The sequence below is a fragment of the Desmodus rotundus genome, chromosome 5 (genome assembly GCF_022682495.2).
Source record: "Desmodus rotundus isolate HL8 chromosome 5, HLdesRot8A.1, whole genome shotgun sequence".
Lineage (NCBI taxonomy): Eukaryota > Metazoa > Chordata > Mammalia > Chiroptera > Phyllostomidae > Desmodus > Desmodus rotundus.
In genome coordinates this window covers 20571095-20590952 of record NC_071391.1, presented here as the reverse complement: position 1 = coordinate 20590952, position 19858 = coordinate 20571095, and the positions used below count along the sequence as shown (strand labels likewise).

At 50.8% G+C, this 19858-nt stretch overlaps 1 protein-coding gene and 1 long non-coding RNA gene across 3 annotated transcripts in view; both read left to right on the top strand.

Annotated features, from left to right (window-relative positions):
* The window catches only part of LDLRAD3 (low density lipoprotein receptor class A domain containing 3), a 219843-nt gene extending 206476 nt beyond the window's left edge, over positions 1-13367 (top strand). Inside the window, exons 5-6 of one of the 2 annotated variants that reach the window (XM_053924599.1) lie at positions 331-676; positions 13061-13367. In XM_053924599.1, coding sequence (XP_053780574.1) covers positions 331-676; positions 13061-13352 — 638 coding nt within the window. In that variant the 3' untranslated portion in view covers positions 13353-13367. Of the gene's footprint in view, positions 1-330; positions 677-2417; positions 5238-13060 lie in introns of those variants that run through there. The other variant, XM_053924598.2, reaches the window with a different exon arrangement.
* Positions 13368-16176: 2809 nt separating this feature from the next.
* On the top strand, positions 16177-17793 carry LOC123479562 (uncharacterized). Its single transcript, XR_006655211.2, has 3 exons — positions 16177-16586; positions 17280-17484; positions 17695-17793. It is a non-coding gene; the product is annotated as an uncharacterized lncRNA (long non-coding RNA).
* The last annotated feature ends 2065 nt before the right edge of the window (positions 17794-19858 follow it).

Below are 19858 nucleotides of genomic sequence, written 5' to 3'. Positions count from 1 at the left end.
CTATCTATAAATTTGCCTTTTCTAGGCATTTCATATACATGGAATTATACAGTATGGTCGTGCGTCTGACTTAGTTTACTTAGCATGACATTTTTGAGGTCCAAACCATGTTGTGGCATGTATCGGTACTTTGTTCCTTTTTATGGCTGAGTAATATTCCACTGTATAGACATACCACATTTTGTTAATCCATTCGCCAGTCGGTAGACATTTGGGTGGTTTTTCCTTTTCGGCTGTTGTGAATCGTGCTGCTACAAACATTTGCGCGCATGCCCTGGGGTGAGTTAAATGATAACCTTCTCCTTTTCTTTCCCCTCGGGGGCTTCTCAGAACCTGGCAGCGGGCAGGTGTTTGTGACTTCGGAGAACCAGCTCGTGTACTACCCCAGCATCACCTACGCCATCATCGGCAGCTCTGTCATCTTCGTGCTGGTGGTGGCCCTATTGGCGCTGGTCCTGCACCACCAGCGGAAGCGGAACAACCTCATGACGCTGCCGGTGCACCGGCTGCAGCACCCTGTGCTGCTGTCGCGCCTGGTGGTCCTAGACCACCCCCACCACTGCAACGTCACCTACAACGTCAACAATGGCATCCAGTACGTGGCCAGCCAGGCCGAGCAGAACGCGTCAGAAGTGGGCTCCCCGCCCTCCTACTCAGAGGCCTTGCTGGACCAAAGGTGCGTGCTGGGTGGAAGAGATGGGGGGGAGGAGCTCATCCAGGAGGGGGGAGTAGAACGTGTGCACACCTGGATCCCTGGGTCTCACTAAGAGTCCACGTTCAGGTGCTGTAAGCACAGCAGCGTCTGACATTCACTGAGTCCTTGCAAAACCAGTCACATGCATCATCTCACTGCATCCTCTCGGTGACTCACTGAGGATGGCTCTGTTTCTGCCTCAAGTTTACAAATGAGGCAACTGAGGCCGTTGGATTTTAGGTACTGTTAAGGACATACAGTTAGGGTCCTGGCCAACTGAGAGCCCTGCTCCTCCCTGTTATTGCCACACTGACACATGTTCAGGCCACTGGCTTTCACACTTGGAGGCCTCGCCTGCGACCACAGAACAGAGCCCCCTACATCTTAGAGGTTTCATTAATATTTGTGGAATGAATGAATGAATGAATGAATGAGCAAGTGAATGAATGAGTGAGCCAGTTAATCAGTTCCTTACCTTTGTTTGGCTTCCTCTATAGAATAAAGGGGGTGGAGCAGAGCACTCTCAAGCTTTGTTAAACAGTAGAGCCCTCGCTACCAATGGAGTCAGTGTATAAGTCATAACTCAGAGTTCTGTAGTTGAAGTGGGTAGTGGACCTGAGTCCTGCCTGCTCAGCCTCCCTCCCTCCTTTGGTGGCCTCCAGGGAATCCCAGAGCACCGGGACCAGAGCTGTCTGAGTCCCCTCAGGTTCTGAGATTGCCATACCCTCCCTGCAGGCTCACTGTCCCTCTTCCTCTGAGCTCACTGTGGGTGAGTCCGTGTTTCTGGGGTGACTGGGTTCCTCTTGGACCCCTTTCACTGGCAGCTCTTGTTTTCTTTGTATTCTTTGTAATCTTTGTTTTCTCCCCTCATAAAAGGTAGCTTCAGGGAGTGGCGCTTAAGGATCTCTTTGCAAATTAGCATAAATATACAGGACCTCACTCCCCACTCCCAAGCTCTTATTTCACTGCAGAGTGAGGTTAAAACCACTGAAACCGAGACGACGCCTGGGTGCAGACCCCAGCCCTGCTGCTTCCATGCCACTGGTGATCCTGTGCCCCCACTCCGTTTCCTCCCCAGTCAGCGCAAGGGCACAGAGTAACACCTGCCTCTTTGTACTTGTGATCCTGACGTGAAGGAGTGAGTGTGAGGCACGTGGCCTGGGCCCAACTCGGTGGGCTTGCAGTGAGTGAGGGCTGGAAAGTGAGGTGTCTTTCTGTCACTTCTTTGCAAGCAAAGCATCATTAGTATCCCCTTCTACAGATAAGGAGACTGAGGTGTTGAGAGGATGTCCCCTCCCTGACCCGAGTCCATGCAGCCAGGTAGAGTTAGCTTTCAGTATGAAGCTCAGAGGTTCCATCAAACACCAGGCCAGTGGCTTGGCCAAGGGGACCCCAGCCAATGGAGCAAAGCCACTCTGTCAGATCACCCCGGATGAGCCGAGGGTATATTTGGCATCCTCACTCTGGCTCCATCCAGAGGATGTGGTTTGGGCTCTGCCCAGTGGGCACAGCCAGCCGGAGCGCACTGACCTGCACCCGGTCCCAGTCCCGGCCCTGTCTTGCTGCGCACCACTTTGAGCTGCCTCTGTGCTTGGAGGGCAGACCTTCCTCACGTCAGCGTCTGCTCAGAAACGGGCAGAAGTTAGCACTGCCTGCCTTGCCTTGGCTCCTTATAATGCATTCTCCTTCTTCTCTCCTGCCCCATCTGCCTTCTCCACTGCAGACCCGCATGGTACGACCTTCCTCCACCGCCCTACTCTTCCGACACTGAGTCCCTGAACCAAGCCGACCTGCCCCCTTACCGCTCCCGGTCTGGGAGTGCTGACAGCACCAGCTCCCAGGCCGCCAGCAGCCTCCTGAGCGTGGAAGACACCGGCCACAGCTCAGGACAGCCTGGCCCTCAGGAGGGCGCCACCGAGCCCAGGGACTCTGTGCCCAGCCAGGGCACCGAAGAAGTGTAAAATCCAGTTATTCCAAAGTCCATATGGGTTCATCTACTCTGACTTGTTACCATCCTAACAACTTGCACTCAATGGAAAGCTCTTCAGGGTGCCTCAAGGAGTGATTGGGGGTGTCAGCTGTCTCTCCATTCCCTTCCTTCCCCAGGTTTCAGGGATGTTTTTGGGAGAGTGACCTGGCGTTTCCTTGGCCTCTCAGTTGACAGGATGTATTTTGTGCATCTTTTCTGGCAGGTCACCCTTCCACTGGGGCCCGGGATCACAGCTTCACTCCTCACACTATTCTGTTGCCGCTGTAATCTGGCTGAGCAGGCGGCAGCATGAAGCAGGGTGTGAGTCGCCCCTGAGAAGCATTGTTTCTGTGCCGTGTTGGGTGTTCGGAAGGGCAGGAGACACTGGGCCACATGCTCTGTGGGCTGCCATCTGTGGGGGTTTAGGTTCGAAGCCAGGCGATCATGGAAACCTTGCGTTATCCTGTGCTTAACTCTCAGTTCAGTGGAGGCAGTGGCCAGAGAAAACCTTGACATGAGTAGAGCCCTTCAGTAACCAGCCATGTCATTTTGGGTTTGTGAATGACCCTGCAACTGCCCACTCTGGGTAGATTCTGGCTCCACGTTTTGCCCGAGAATCCTCATTTTGAGAGCTTTCTCTGGCAGCATATCGCCAGCCTCATCCCAGAATAGGCAGGACATTTCCACCAGGGGTCTGACCAACTTCGAGGCTCCTGAAATGCAGGCTGCCAGGAGCCGAGCCCTGCTTTTGTCCACGGTCACTTCCCTAGTTTCTGGATCATCAGCCTCCCAGCTGTGGCCTGCTTGTAGCCCAGGGATGAATACCCAGCTGAAGCTGGCCTAGCATCTGCTCTGGTCCTCTGTCCCTGTAAAGCACACCCAGCCTGCCTGGCCTGTTCATGCAGTTTCAACACTAGCCTCCTAAGCTCCTTTAACACTCAGAAGTTGTTGCACCTGTGTATTTGGACGTGACACTGGTTGCTAACACATGAGAACCGTATTCAGTACCTCCCACCAGAGCTGCCAGCTCCCTGCACTGCACACTCCCCCTCGCAAGGCCCCAGTGTAGGGTTAGGGTTAGAGTAGGTGAAGCCTCTTCGAACATCCCGTAGTTTCTCCCCTGAGAGACATGGACGTGGACAATTTGGAGTCAGGATTTGCCATTTGGACTTTTTTTTTATCTTTTAGAAATGCATTTGAAACAGTGTGTTTGTTTTTTCCCTTCTAGTTAAGGGACTATTTATATGTTTATAGGACAGCTGTCATTGTTGTTTCTCTAGTGAGGTCCAAAGAAAGATGCTAAAGGAGGTCACACCTTTGTCCCGCTGATCCCCGATAACAAGTCACTCCAGACCGCCTGTGTGCCAGGTGTTTGTGCGTTGTTGCACTTCAAGCTGTTATTTATCTAGTTCTCACAGGACGCTGAATGAGGGGTGCCTTTCTCCCTCGGTCCTAGTCTCCGTTCCTGCTAGCTTTCCTCTTCTCTGTGCCCTTCCAGTCACAGGGCCCACCCCCTGGGGACATACCGGGTAGAAACCTCGGTGTTATTTGACAAGAAACGGACAGGGGATAAAACTGGAACCAGGGGGGCCACTCTGGGCAGCTGTTACCCATTCAGGGCTTCTCCCCATGGCCCAGCAAACTCTCCATAGCCTCTTTGATGCCGGTTCCCATGGAGCCTGCAGAGGGGGATGACATGCGCTCATTGACCCTGTTCTGTAGACCTCTTATTCTGAACCAGACCCAGAGGGTGTTACAGGAAAGCTAACCACTTGGTGATTTTTTTAAAGGAAAGGAACCTAGTTGCTAGCATCCTTCGTTTTTAACATAACACTTCAGTTATTTTCTAAGAAATCCAATGAAGAAAGAACTTTTGATGGCAGCCAGAGTGTGTCGGGAACTCGGGCGGAACATTTCCCCCCTGTGAGTCAGAGTGGCACCCCTGCTTCTGTCCGCTGCTCTGGACGTTGCTCTGGGGAGAGGACTCTGACTTCAATGGGTAGTGCAGTGAGTTACTCGTGCATTTCTGCTTCCAGGCATTTTGGGAAAATAAACGGTGTTAGTAGATGAAGGGAGCCTATTTAATGTTTTTTAAAACACAGGGACATTCTTGTTACAGATTTGACTTTTTTAATGAATGTTTCTAAAATATGTTAATAAGACACCAAAGCTGTGGGGGGTTGGGGATTTTCCCCCCCCCTCTACTCAAGATAGCAAAATAAGTGGCCAGCGATGTTTTTTAACTCATTCCAGTCAGGATATTTTTTTATACATTGCCTAAACCTATGCCAACTGGAAAACCATCGCTGCTCTCTTTTCGCAAATGAGGTCAATGAGTCCTTTTATTTTAGCCTTAAAACACTTCCACTGTGATAGGTAGCTCATCATCTGACCCAACTCCCTCTAATTTGCAATTGACACTTTAAAAAAATGCAACTAAATGGTTATTGGTGTGTGATGTTCAAAGTTGATCTAAACTGGAAAGATTGTGTGCAGGGTTTTTTTGTTTTGTTTTTGGTTAGGTTTTTTTTTTTAATTTTATACTTTCAAATAAACTTGCAGTTTCATCCTTTATTGGTGTGACTGGTTCTTAACACTCCTTTCTCCTCTACAGCGGCATAAACTCCCGTCACAGCTCCTGCAGTGAATGTATGCCGTCGTAAAGGGAGAAAAAGGAAGGCTATATTGATGGGACCCCAGAATATGAGGGCCCTTCAGGGTTCCGCAGCTGGTGCCATGGGGATCCAGAGGTGAAGTCGGGAGCTCCAGTTAGTATCACAGGCCCTGGGAGGTCCCTCAGAAGACGGACATTAGCTGCGTTCACCACGGTGCTGTCTGTAGGGGAAGGGAGGTGACTGTGATGACCGTGGCAGGCTGCGACCACGTCGTCCGGGCTGCACAGCATGCCAGCACAGGCATGCCAGTAATTGGTGTAGAGCCACAAATGGTGTGCATTGGCCCCGTCAGTGATGAGAACATCTTTGTGCTCTTTTAAGTCTCGTTCTAGAACTGTGACGCCACAAGGACAGTTGCACAGGAAGTCAGGATGCCCGGGGGCACTGCTGCCACCACCCATAAACAGGACAAGTAACCTTGGTCTTGGTCTTGGCCACAGGTGAAATCCACAAGTGTAGGCCAGCTCATGTTCTCCCCCATATGATCTTAGGGTAGACCTTCCCAAGCAGTGTGCCCGAGAGGTTTGTCCAGCTGTTTTCACCTCCTGGGGTGTCATTTTTTGATAGGTGCCACAATGAAGAAATATGATCGAGAAGTGCTAATCTAGAGCAGATGATCAGTAAACATTTTGTGTAAAGGGCCAAATAATAAATATTTTTGGCTTTGCGGCCAATGGTCTCTGTGGCAACTACAAAAGCAGCTGTCAACATGTAGCACATAAGCGAGTGAGTGCAGCCGAGTTCCAAGAACTACGTACAAAAATAGGTGACTGGTTGGATTTTACCTCCTGGGCTGTTGTCTGCCAACCCCTGATCTGAAGGGGCATTCCCATATTGTGGTCGTGGGCCCAAAGCTAGGGACATTTTAGAAAAGTGTGTTGGTGGCCTGGAATATTAGAGCCCTTGAAATGGCACCAACCTTCACAGAATTAAAAATAGAATCACTTAGGAAGGAGGCAATTTGAGGAGCTGTAAACTAACTTTAATTGGCCCTACTAGCTGTTTTGCAGTGAATAAGGAGACAGGAGTAAGATGCATAGGGGTTTTCCCAGTAACATCCTCAGCAGTTGGATGGAGTGCAGAGGGCCTGGTCAAAAAACCCTCTCACTAGGGATTCTGTAAGATGATGAATTGACACAACAGTCTGTCTTTTAGAGAAAGGACGGGGACGAGTGGTCAGAAAGGTATCTGTGTTCTCCATTTAGCTTGCCACCCTCGGGCAAGGCAGTAGATCCAGAGGGTAAACTGTATAAGGAAGACCTTCAGGTGGCCGCAGCACAGCTGCCCAAAGTGCACACAGGAAGGAAATGCTCCGGGAGAGCCTCAGGAGAAATGGCGGCAGGCAAATAGGCAGATCGCCCCTTGACCTCTTACGGTGAGTCAAGTTCTTGGGAATGTTCATAGAACCTCCAGTTGTAAATGACAGGAATTCAACTCACACAAGCTTAATTGTGTTTAATTTTAGGAGACACGTTGGCTAATGCATCCAAGTCCAAGGGTATGGGCTGTTGGTCTGGGACAGGACTGGCTGAATCCAGTTGCTCAACAGCTGTCATTAGGAATCTGTTTGTCCCTAGCTTCTCAGCCCAGCCTTGCTCAGTATTAGCTTGGTGGCTTTACATCAGGTGGAAGAGAGGGTCCCAGGGGTCCAGGCTCACCATCTCAGGAAAAGAGGTACCATCTTCACAAGAGTCTATAGAAATTCCCTCAAATGGACTCGCTTGCTCATATGGCTGCTACTGTGTGTGACAATCAATCTCTTGATTGACAGCCTCACATGAATTACATGGAGCCCAACAGGGACAAATGGAAGGGGCTGGCAAAATACCAATGCGTCTACTGTAGAATCTCATCAAGGAATGGGACCCATAACTGGCTGGCACAATTTCTAGTACATATAAGAAAAAAGCATACGAATAACAAGCTTCAGGTAACATAGCTAGGTCTGAAAGGAGCAGAGGCAATGGGACAGTGAAAATTTCAGGAGACTCAACAGCCTCTCCCTAAACCTAGGAGGCAAGGTTAAGCTGCGGGCACTTGGGGCTTGGGTTAGGTGTGCTTATGTGAGGCGGTCGTCTGGGGTGGGTCACAAGAACATGGATAAAGGCACGCAGGAGGAGTTCTACACTAAAGAAACCTGAACTAACTTGTAGGCTCCAGAACTCTCCCCAAACCACTGAAAGTACTGAAGTGAGCCATTATCCCACATAGGGTCACACCCAGCCTGCACTAGATTTTTCAGTGAATGGACCAAAGGTGTGTTCCCACTGATTACCCTTGTCAGGTTGCCCAAAGGTCAGACTCAGTTAGGGAGCACGTTGTTAACAAGGCTTTCCATGATAACCCTTTTATTTACTCCCTAAGAACTAAGGTACATCAGTACCTAGGTAACCACCCTTTGGAAATTCTGGGACAGCTGGTGCCACAGGAGCTGAGGGACTGAATTTCCATCATGTTTGGGGCTTGAAGGCATGGCCATGGGCGACTGGGATGCAGTGTTGGGGAGGCTTGTGTATTTTAATGTGACTGATACTTCAATTGGGCTGCGTTTGGGTTTGTGGTCTGAGCAAGGCTGATTCATACTAGGTCTCAGTATTAGACATTATTTGGCTTCACTTGGCTCTCAAGTTCACCCTGGTGAATCATCCCAGGGAGCCAGCAGAGGAAAAGGTATACAAAGGGGCCCACATGAGAGGTATTGATGGGTCAGGCTTGGAGGTTGCCATCACCTCCATTCATATTCCATTGCCCATCATCTGGTCAGTCTTATAGCCACACCTATCCACAAGGGAGGCTGGGAAGGGAGATAGGCTCTATGTCTGGGAAGAACCAGGAGCAGGGCTAGGCACTGGCCACCAAATACCTGTGTGTTCTGTTCACACATGGAATACACTCACCCTCCACCCCCTGTAATCAGACTCCAAGTCCAGGAGCTGGTGAAAATCTGTACGTGGGGTCCAGATGCAGCTCCTCTGGTAAGACAATTCCCAGCCCCGCAGCCCTCATCCTCTCTCTTCTGGATTGCCTCCCTATGGCCTGTTCTCAAAATGCTTGAATAATTTAAAAATTAATCAGGATAAAAGTCAAAATCATGGTCTCCTGGACCTTACACCATCAGTTCCCCATGGTCTACCTCACTTCATCTTCTGTTCTCCCCCCTCCTCCACCTGCTCTAGCTGCCTTCAACACGGGGCTGGTTCTGGAACTCGCCAGCCACACTCCCAGCACAGTACCTCGGCCTGGACACCCCTCCGCAGATACCTGCCGAACTTCCTCCTTAGGGAACCACCAGGGGCCACGTCCACATAGTCTTGGTACCACCATCTTTGGGACCTCAGCAGTGGCCACATGGAGACTCCTGGAGGAGAGGGGTACCAGGGCGCTCTCTAAACCAACGTCTGGTTACCACCCGAGGGATTTTGGTCTGCCGCCCTAGAGCAAAGCAGGACATGGGGTCTTGGGAAGGAGCACTGGGGGGTACGTTCAGACTGTGGCATGGAAATTTAATTTAATTTGGATCAACGTTCTTGGGTGAGGAAGTGAGTCAACTTAAGAAATGCCTCGATAATGGAAGTAATGCGCCGGAATGTGCAGAACAGGGCCCATCAGGGAGTTTTTTCTTTCAGTGACTCCAAATAAAGTGTGACCCTTCTGCAAAGGAACCAGACCTTCGTCTTGGAGTGTGTTCCTGGGGTACCAGCCTGTGAGTCAGCTCAGGGCACACACACATGCGTGGAAACTCCCAGGGCCACAAACTCTGTTTGCAGATGGTGGCATCCCTAGTTCAGAGGTGGGGAACTGACACCTAGCTCAAACAAGTAAAAGAGTGACAGAGCTATTCTGGAAAAAGAAGAGGTTGGCTTCCTGGTACGCGAAAACTGAACTGCTTACCCTGAGTCAAGTAAGTGGCTCTTTCGTGAAAACAATGTTTGTGTTTGCGTGGTGTGTCAGCAGGAATCAGAGCCACAACGAGCGTTACGGGAATGAGGGATTGAGTCTGGAAATTAGGGCTGACACTGATGAAGAGCTGGTGGAGCAAAGGCTGGGAAGGGTCAGGTGGAGGATCGGAGACATGGTTGCCAAGGACACCAGCCTGAGCCTAGAATGAGTGGAGAAACCAGAGCTTGCAGAGGCCCCTACATGGACTTACAAGGTGGCGCTGCAGCGAGGGAGCTCCCGGAGAGGACCGCAAAGCAGCATGTCTCGTGAACCCAGCCCCTAAGCATAATGACTCTGCCTGCACATCTGCCTTCAGATCTCAGACGAGTGCCTGTCATTGGTACACTTGACCCTGGACCCACGCAGGGAAGGGGACTCAGGAAGCACTGTTTCCAGGAGAGGGTGGAGACAGCAGGCATCCGCCCCCTGGGGACTGCGATTTTGGGCCATGCAGCGGCTTCCAGCCCAGACCTGCCATCCTCCAGGGGAAAGGATTCTTGTGTAACGAACTGGACTCAACAAGTATTGGACCTCAGTTTCTGTGTATCTAGTGAGAAGAGGGAATTTCACTTTTGACTCAACTCTTGTAGGCATACCCAATAGTTGAAGTTCGCAGTTTTCAAAGTACAATGATTCCGTGATGTGATTTGGTATAATCTCTGGTAAACTGGGCAATTGATGTCAGGAAATAGAAATACATGACTTTGGAGTTATTTTTACTAATGCTCTGTTTTCACCCTGAACAGAACTTTCTACTGCCCACTGCGGGTCCCGGAGAAACTCAGAAGGGCAGCAGTGGGCACTGGGTGAGCAACTGCAGGAAGGTGGACATAGGATGCTGCTCTCTCCCCTGAGAGAAAGGCCACTAGGTTGGCCGTAGGTTTGGGGACGAAGCCATGAGTTAGAGCAGGGAAGAGCGTGTTGAAAAGTGTAAGGTTTCTGGCCTCCTGTCCTGGTTTTCCTCCCTATTGTTTACTGACACCTTCTCACAGGAGTGAATTTATTAAGTGCGAGTGAGTCAAGTGAAAATATCTGTTGGTCCACGTCCACCAGAAAGCAGGTAGCTCGAACTGGAACCAGAAGTTTCAGAGATTCTAGAAGGAGGAGGAGTCAGCCTTGGAAAGGCACAGAGATCCACTATCCTTCCTACCCTGTCCTCTCCCCTCCCCTCCTCTCCTGTCCTTTGTCTCCCTTGCCCCTCCTCCCCTCCCCCCTGCCGGTTCTCTCACTGTTCAAGGTTAACACCTTTGTGAGGCTGACCTCCTGAGCTCCTTGGAGCAAACAGGGTGGCTACGGCACAGTTCTCCCTGCCAGAACATTTCAAGGTTTAGATTTGAGAAATAGGATGTCATAAGAGGCTCTCGTTCTGATTTTAGTTAATAGCTATAATTTTTTTCAATTCTTCAATTATACTTGTCACTCAATATTATTTTATACTAGCTGCAGAGCCATAATTTTCTTATTGGCCTTTACCGGAGAGACCATGTACTTTGACGAATTACTGGACACTCGTCTCTGCTCCTAAGTGGATATGTGGATTTTACCTTTGGTCCCCGCCTCTCCACCCAAACACTGAGTTTGCAAACCGGTGGCCCATGGGTAGTTTTCAACCCACAGGTTGAATATTTCGATTGGCTTGTAGACTCTCCTCTTTTTTTATTGTGAACCTGTTGCCAATGCTGGAAATTCAGGATAGTTCACATAGATACCTGGGTACCTGGCTTCTTTGAAGAGCCAGTGGGTGCAGGGCTTTGGGGCTCCCTTCCCACGTGTCGAACTTTGCAGAGCAGAGGAACAGATTCCCTGCTCAGAGGGAAGTTTGCTCAGCGGCCCATCGCAATTGCTTCTCGGTCTGGGCCCCCCGCCTGCCTGCTTCACGCCTTGACTTGCTTGCTGGGCCCCGTCGGCTCATCAGAACCTGGAGGCTGCGAGGCTGAGGAGCTGCCATCCAAACTTCTAACCATCACCAGCAGATTCTTTCTGGAAGGAGCAAGAAGACTGACGACCGCCAACATAGCCACTGATGAGTCTTGTTGCTTTTTGGGTCTCCATTTCCCTTCACTAACAGCTCTCATAGTGGACATTTGTTATGCCCCGTGCCTCTTTTATGCTAAAATACACATAACACATTTTACCATTCTAACCACTTTTAAGAGTCTGCGGCATTAAGTACAAGCACATTGTTCTGCAACCATCACCCCACCCACGTCCAGAACTTCTTCATCTTCGCGAACTGAAACTCTTGTACCCATCAAACTGTAATTCCCCATTTCCCCTTTTCCCAGCCCCTGGGAAACAGCATCCTACTTTCGGTGGCTGTGAACTTGACTCCTCTAGGTACCTCACTTAAGTGGGACCATTCAGTCCCTGTCTTTTTGTGTCCGGCTTGCTTTATTTAGCACGCTGTCTCCGACGTTCGTCCCGATGTAGTACATGTCACAGTCGCCTTCCTTTCAAAGGCTGAGTAATATTCCGGTCTGTGTATCCCACCCTGTGCTTACCCATCCTTCCAGGGGCGGACGTCAGCGTCGTTTCCACTTCTTGGCTATCGTGACTAATGCTGCTCTGCACAGGGGTGTACAAGCGTTTTTTGGAGCTCTTGTTTCCAATCCTTTTGGGGAGACACCCAGAAATGGACTTGACCCAGCACCTTTTGCTCATCTTTCCAATAGGTTTGGGGGATTCCTAGAGTCCTGCCTCCCCAAGAGCTCCCTGGGAACTAGGGCCCGGGCCCATACAGAGGCTCAGCTGATAGGCCCCTCGAGTGAATGCCTGTAATAGAGAGTACTGGGAAGAAGGGACACCACGCAGAGTTCGTTCTGAGGGTGGCAGAGGGATGTGAAGCTCCAGGCTACAGCGGGGACAGGCATCTTTCTTTTCCTCAAGGCATTTTTTAAAGTTTTTCAGTTACAGTTTACATCCAGTAGTACATTGTGTTAGTTTCAGGTGTGCCGCATAGTGACAGCCGTGTACTTCTTGGAGTGGTCCCCGGGTTAGTCTGGGGCCCGCCTGGCACCACAGTTTCCGCTGTATTATTGACTGCCCTCCCCGTGCTGTACTCGACACCCCGTGACTGTTTCGTAGCTACCAACTTGTACTTATTCCCTTCACCTTTTTCACCCAGCCCCCCCACCCTCCCCTCTGGCAGCCCCCAGTGTCTTCTTTGTGTCTATGAGTCTGCTTCTGTTCTGTTTGTCCAGTGATATTGTTCTTTAGATTCCACATAGAAGCAAAATCATATGGTATTTGTCTTTCTCTGTCTGATTTATCTCCCTTAGCATCATACCCTCTAAGCCCAACCATGTTGTCACAGATGGTAAGAGTTCCTTCTCTTTTACAGCCGAGTAATATTCCATTGTGTAAATGTACGGCTTTTTAATGGGGGCTGGCATCTGGAGGGTGCCCAGTGTCGGTGGCGCCAGCTGTGGTTCCTGTGCCAGGAGTGTCTGCCACGGAGCACCGGCATTTCCATTGGGGTATCCTTCTCCCACGCAGCCTTGAGCCTGTGTCTCTGGTCCTCCCCCAAATTCTTTAAGCCACTCACTTAATGAATTCCTTTCCTGTTTAAACCAGCAAATGATGTGTAATCTGCAACAAGGATCTGACTAAGCCGATGCTCAGCACAGCCGGAATGTGTGGGAACCTGGTCTGGACCCCGAGTCCACAGAGGGCCAGCTCAGTTCCCGACTCCCAGTGCGACTTCACACCAGTCAGCCAGTCAGCCTGCCTCATCAAAGCTGTGTCCCGTAGGTAAAATGCTGCCATCATCTCTCCTTCCTCCAGCAGCCGTGAGAAACACGCGCGCCGTATTGCACCTGGCTCCGGGGAAGGGCCCTGGAGCGGTCTGATGGGGAAGACGTGGCATCGTGTCTCCACCAGGGATGCAGCTGCCTGTGGCTTTGTGAGACCAGCGCTCCAACGCCGAGCTCTGCGGCCTGCCCTGACTTTTACACGCTGGGCGATCTGGGAGTCCATCGAGCAGACCACTTCAGGGCAAACTCTTAAATGCACTGGTGCCCAGGGGGTCAAATCCACTTATTCAAGTCCCTTTTTAGAAATTTACTTAAGTTGGTAAAGGCGGGGAGAGGGGGGTGGAGGGATGTGTTAGGCAACCTGATGATCTGAATGGCCAGATGCAGAGCAGTGATGAGGATGAGGATGAGGATGATGGTGATGAGGATGATGGTGATGATGATGATGATGTGACATTTGTCAGTCAGTTATTTTTTGCCACACACTTTGACTACCACCTGCATTGTCACATAATCCTCTGAACCGGGAGCTGGCAAACGGTGACGCGCAGGCCACATCAGGCCCACCACCTGTGTTGTAAATAAAGTTCTTTGGGGACACGGCATGTTCATTCACTGGCCGTCTCCGCGGCTGCTTGCATCCCACGGTGGCAGAGGTGAGTAACTGGCAACAGCGCTCACGGGGCCCAGAAAGCCTGAGATGTTTGCTACCTGCCCCTTCAGAGAACACGTTGCTGACCCCTGCTCTCATGAAGCCTGCCAGGTGGATACTATCGTTCTGCCCACTTTCCAGATTGGAAGACTGAGGGGCAGAGACGTAAGCAGCTTGGTCTAAGACCTAACCCTAGCAAGTCCTCAGTGTCAGACTGGAGCGCCAACCCCCAAGTTCTAAACCTTCCACCTGTTAACCACAGTGATGTCTCCTCTTCCTCCCTGTTCCCTGTTCCCTCGGAGAAAACAGGTGCCCAGCTGGCCCCTCCTCTCACCTTCAAATGACAGCATCACGCCTAGAGCGAAACATCCACTTCCTGCTGCCGGCTCTCGCTCGGAACTGGATGTTTCTTCCCTAGCAGGTATTTGCTGCCTTGCTGTTCTCAGCATCAGCCAGTTCCCAGAAGCCACAGTTCTGCACAATGACAGGAAATCTGCGCAGGTTTGGGGCTGAATCCAGGGACCCAGGGGAAAGGCAATTTGCCAGGCAGGGCTGGCTTTGCTGAAACTGTCCCCTCCGGAACAAGCGTTCCCAGGGTTTCAGCTCATGTCACTTTGATGTCCTTGCAGCATACCTCCTACTCTAGGGAGCCCTGGGCCCCAGAGGGAGTCTTGGCATTTTGCTGTACTTCTCATCTGTGCCCAAAGCTTACTGGGGGTAGATCCGTCTCTGGCAGTAAACAACCACAGACGTGCTGGCCACCGACCACACTCCTTCAGAGAGGAGCCCCTGGGCTGGGCCCCCACACACCCGGTCAGGGCAGAGCTAAGATGGAAGGGGCCAGAGGATGGACAGTCCCCACTGCGCTGCCTTCCCAGTTCAGTTGCTTCCCCATCTCTGTGGTTTTCAATGACTTCGTCATCTTGGCCCTGACATCTGTGTGACTGACACACACAGCATTTCAGCTCTGGGGGAAACAGGTGGCAGGGACCAGTCTGCAAGCCCTGGCAGCTGGGCCTGGCAGGAAGGGGTTAGCCACTGGTATGAGGCTGGAGCCCGCAGGTTTGTTTGTGCCTGGGCTCTGAGCAGCCTCTTTCAGGCACATGGATGCCAATAAAGTGGTTCCAGTTTTCAAAATGAGATTCCCACAGCCTTACTACGGCTCTGGTGGGCTCCTTTGTCATCTCTGGGCGTGCCAGGGAGGTACCCTGTCGTGCATAGTTCCCAATCACAGACAAACCCATGCCCGCCCTGGCCTTGGGGTCCCCAGGCCTGTTCCCATGTGTAAGACCCTTCTCTCTGGCTCAGCGACCCCTTCTGCAAAATGGGAATGCAGCTGGCCAGGGGTCCAGGGAGCATTCTGTCCCCGGGGGCCTCAGTCCCCGGAGATAAGCATGGAGCACGGCACCACTGGCAGCAGCAAATCTCTGCCTCCAAAGTGGGAGGCGGGGGTTCTGCAGATAGTCTCTCAATAGGCCTTCTCTCTTGAATGAATTGCATATCGGAATTTAATTTGGAATCCCTGCTGTTTCCTTGATGGACGCAAACCGCACAGCAATTAAAGTGATGAAGCAGGCCCTTGCCGCTCCTGACAGGGGCGATCTGTCTGAGCGAGGAGGGAGGGTTGAGCAGCTGGCAGGTCGCTGGGGACCCGTGTGGGCATGTCAGCGGACAGCGACTGTCTACTGTCACCTGTGCTCACAGGACAGGTGGAGGAGAGGGCTTCAGAGGGACTATCCCATGGTCCCCTTGGCTCGTATCCCATGGCCCAGCGCAGCTCCCTGCTAACACTGGGCACCGCTGATGCAGCTCATGACTCCAGTCTCAGACTCTCCCCCTCACCACCTCAGTGTGGAAGGGAAGGACCAGGTAGTAAGCACTCACTATGCGCGACACACTGAGGTACGTGCTCTACAGTAGGGGACCCCAACCTCAGCTACAGACAAGCACTGGTTTGGGCCTATTAGGAACTGGGCCACATGGCAGGAGACGAGCTTGAATGTAATGCTCTTGAGTCATCCCGAAACCATCCCCCTCCCCCTGGTCGGTAACAAAATTGTCTTCCACGAAACTGGTCCCTGGTGCCAAAGAGGTTGGAGACCTCTGGTCGACAGGCCTTTTCTTATTTCACCACTTAGCAACTTCATGAGACGGACACCTTTATCTGTCATCTCCATCCGACAGATGAGACGCCTGTGACTCGGAGAGAGTGAACAGCGCAGTCACGCAGCTCCTAAGTGGCGGTGGTAGGTAGGATGTCCGCCTCTCCTGGTCTCCCTGTGGTGAAGGGGGTCTAGGCTTGCCTGCTTGCCTGGGAACAAAGTAGCACTTGCTCACACAAGGTGACTGTTTACTTCCCCCTCATAGGACAGTGCAGACATGAGGCATCCAAGGCTGTCATGGCAGCTCTGGGGCATCAGGCATTGCGATCCTTCCATCTTGTGGCCCCGCCATCCCTGCGCGTTGCCTTTGTCCACGTGGCCGAAGAGGGTCCACCACCGTGTCCACGTTCCAGCCAGCAGGAAGCAGGGAGGGGAGGGGAGGAGGGAGTGGTCACTTCGGTTCAAGTTCTACCAGCCGGAGCTTGGTCCTATGGCCATACCTAGCTAGAAAGGAGGTTGGGAAGGGTGGGCTTTGTTTTCAGACAGCCATGTGAAGTGCCAGCTAAGATCTGGGGTACTATTACTATGAGAAATAGGAAACAACAAGCCATTACTGCTGTAATTGCTTTTTCCCCCTTTTAAACCATGACCAAAACCAAACAGAGCTGACGGAGCCCAGCAGGAGGTCACGTGCTGTCGTGGTTCCGGCAGACAGAGTCTGCACTCCCAGAGCCTGTGGAAGGGCTGGAAGCCAGAGCATCTCTCACTGTCTTCAGTGCCTGTGTGAAAAGCAGCCACTCTAGGTATTTCACACAGAGGGCAGTTAGTACAGGGAACTGGTTATACAGGTGCTGGCACAGCTGAGAAGTCAAACAATGCAGAGATGAGCAGCCGCAGGAAGTCATTTCATGCCCAGGCTAAAGAGAACAAAGGAGGAGCCCAGAGTTAGGGACCAACGGGCAGAGCCAAAGCCATGGTGGGGATGCCCAGTGGGACCTGAGACCACAGAAGGAACTGAGGCCAAGAGGAGGTGTGGCTGCAGCTGGAGATGCCACCAGGGGCAGAGTGAGAGAGAGACCTGCTCTGGCTTTCCCCCTCTTCCCACCTTATTGTGTGAGTGCCACCACTGGACAATATGAACTCGAGGCCAGTAAGAAGGAGATTCTTGAAAATGTACTTCTCGGTGGTGCAGAGCGAGGAGAGAAGGGTGGTGGGCAGATCCGAGCACAAACAGGCTAGTACAGACTAGCCAGAGCCAGAGACACCCGCGGGGCCAGTCTTGAAGTGTGTTAGAAAACTGCGTTTTCTCCACACTAGAATGAATTAATATTATGTAGTGGGATTTGATTTTTCATGGAATAATATGGCAGCTGGAGACCTGATTTCAGCAAAGAATAAAGTGAAAGTAGGAAACATTGGATTAGTTTCCTGTTGCTCTTGTAACAAATTACCATAAAGTTGGTGGCTTAAAACAAGACAAATTTATTATTTTACAGTTTGGGAGATCAGAAGTACCAAACGTTCTCACTTGGGCTAACATCAAGGCGTTGGCAGGACTGAGTTCCTTCTCGAGAGTCCAGAAGAGAATCCATTCCTTGCCATTTCCAGTTTCTAGAAGTCACCGTGTTCCTTGTCTCCTGGCCACATGTCTGGCCTCTGCTTCCATGGTCACATCATCTCTCACTCTCTTCCCTCTGTCTGGTAAGGACACTGGTGATTAGATTGCGCCCACCCGGATAATCTGGGGTGATCTCTCCATCTCAAAATTCTTAAATTAATCACATTTGCAAGCTCCCTCTTACCATTAAGATAACTTATTCACAGGTTCTAGGGATTAAGATGTGGACTCTTTGGTGGGGCGGTGGGGGCGTTATTCTGCCTGCTATAATACTCTTTTCGCTTTTGCCCCAGATCAGAATCTAGGACCCCAAAGACTGAATCTGCATTCAGGAGTCAGATAGCCGAACTACCCTGGCAGGTCTCCCCCAGGCCGGGTGGACCGTGGCTGCCCTCCGGTGACCAGCACATGGTGCCTCTTTGCAGAAGTTCATCCAGAAGTGGCTCCACCTCTGGGGAGGGTGGCCTTGGGTCAGTTAGGAATGACTTTGACTGCAAGCTACTGAAAATCTGACTTAACATTTATTCTTCTTAGTAACCATAGTTTATTGGTGGTTGCTGGCCTTGGTTCAGGGTTCAGTGATATCACCTTGAGGAGTCTCATGAGAATTTCCTAATGCTCAGTGACTGGACACTGGTAGCATCCCTCGGATCCCTGGTCATGGAACATGTCTCCTCCGGCTTTTGTGGTCCTTAGAGATTTGCTGCCTTTTGGTCTTCTATTCTTAGAAAGTGAATCCCAAGAGATGGTGTGACCAGTCCCTAATCACTAGGTGTGTGCCCTGGCTCCAAGCCTCATGCCCACATTCAAGGCAAGGAAGCTGGAAGAGACGCATCAAGAACTCTGGTGCTCGTTATCAGGAGAGCAAGTTTTTCCGGATCCCTCCCAGCAGAGTTCCACTTACGTTTCACTGGCCTAAAACAGTCATGTGGCCCTCCCTGGAAGCAAGGGAGGCTGGAAAAGCAAATGGCAGCATTTCTAGTCCCTCTAGTGGGCAAGAGGGAAAGAAAATATTGACTAGTCAAACAAAAGAGTCTGTTGCCACTACCTTTACTGGATTCCCCTGGTTCTTCCCCTTGAATATGAGCATGAACTGTATACACGTGGTGTGGGCTGATCATGATTACAAGTTTCAGTCACAACTGGTTTTAAACCTCTCTAATCTATCAATGCGGTCCCATGATCTTGGCATCAAATAAACCAAGAGCTAGTTTTAAACTGGACCAAGTGATGAGTGACAACTGTCTCCAATGACTACAACTCTGAAAGCCGGGCCGTCAGCAATGGCCTCATGTGTGGAAGTCAGCCAGCTGCTGGCGGACTTGCTTCTGTGGACTGGCTTCTGAGGCTGACGCCAACCCACTCCTGCCCTGAAGCCAACACAACCCAAGCACACAGCTCCCAGCAGTAAAAGACCAACAGTCTGCACTGCTCAGTGGACGGTCTGACCAGCGTGGCTCTTCCTGACGTCAGCCTCACAATGATTTTCGGGTTTGGGGTGGGGGGCTCCTCCTCTGATAAATTGGGAGGCCCCAAGGAGATCGCTGTGAAGACTCTCGGCCCAACAGGTACCCTCCCTGGGCCCTTGGTGCCCAAATTCCACTTACTTTACAGATTCTCCTGACATGTTTCATTAAAATGTCTTTGCAGAATTTATTTTGTTACCCTAGGATCTGTAATCAAATCATTCTTTGTACAAGGAAATTTGACCTCAGTCATTGGCTAATTAGAATTATTTTTTCAGAGGTGCATCATATGGTTATTTTTTTTTTCATGCCTGCTTTAGAAGGACACCACTTTTTTTTCTTGGATGACCTCATTTTAACTTAGTGACTTTTATAAAGATCCTCTCTCCAAGTACAGTCACATTCTGAGGCACTGGGGCTAGGACTTCAACAGGTGAGTTTGAGGGGGACACAATTCAGCCATAACACTTGGAACAACTGATCTTTGGGGGGACTTTTGACATGTCAATGTTAAGAAATTAATACATTTAACAGTAGCTTTAGAGAATTATGAAAAATATACGATGATGTCTGTCCAGAAAGTATCCAGCCATGTCCTATGAAAAAGAGACTTTTATTGAAGAAGGTACAAGAAACATTGTACACAGGACAATGACACCTCAGTCCCCTTCAAAGTAGGCATCTTGGGACTTCACATAGTTCTCCCAATCACCATCAGCTGCCCCGTCATATTTTCCTGAATCTCATCGATGGTCTGAATTCTCTTCCCTTTCAAAGGTGATTTTAGCTTTGGGAAAAGCCAGAAGTCACAGGGCTCCAAATCTGGGCTGTATGGGGGTGAGTCACTTGGGTGATTTGATGTTTTGCCAAAAATCCCTGCACAAGATGTGATGCACGAATGGGTGTGTGGTCGTGATGAAGCTGCCAGTCACCAGTTGCCCATAGTTGCGGCCTTCTGAATCATCGGAATAGTGTCCGTGGAGGAATGTTC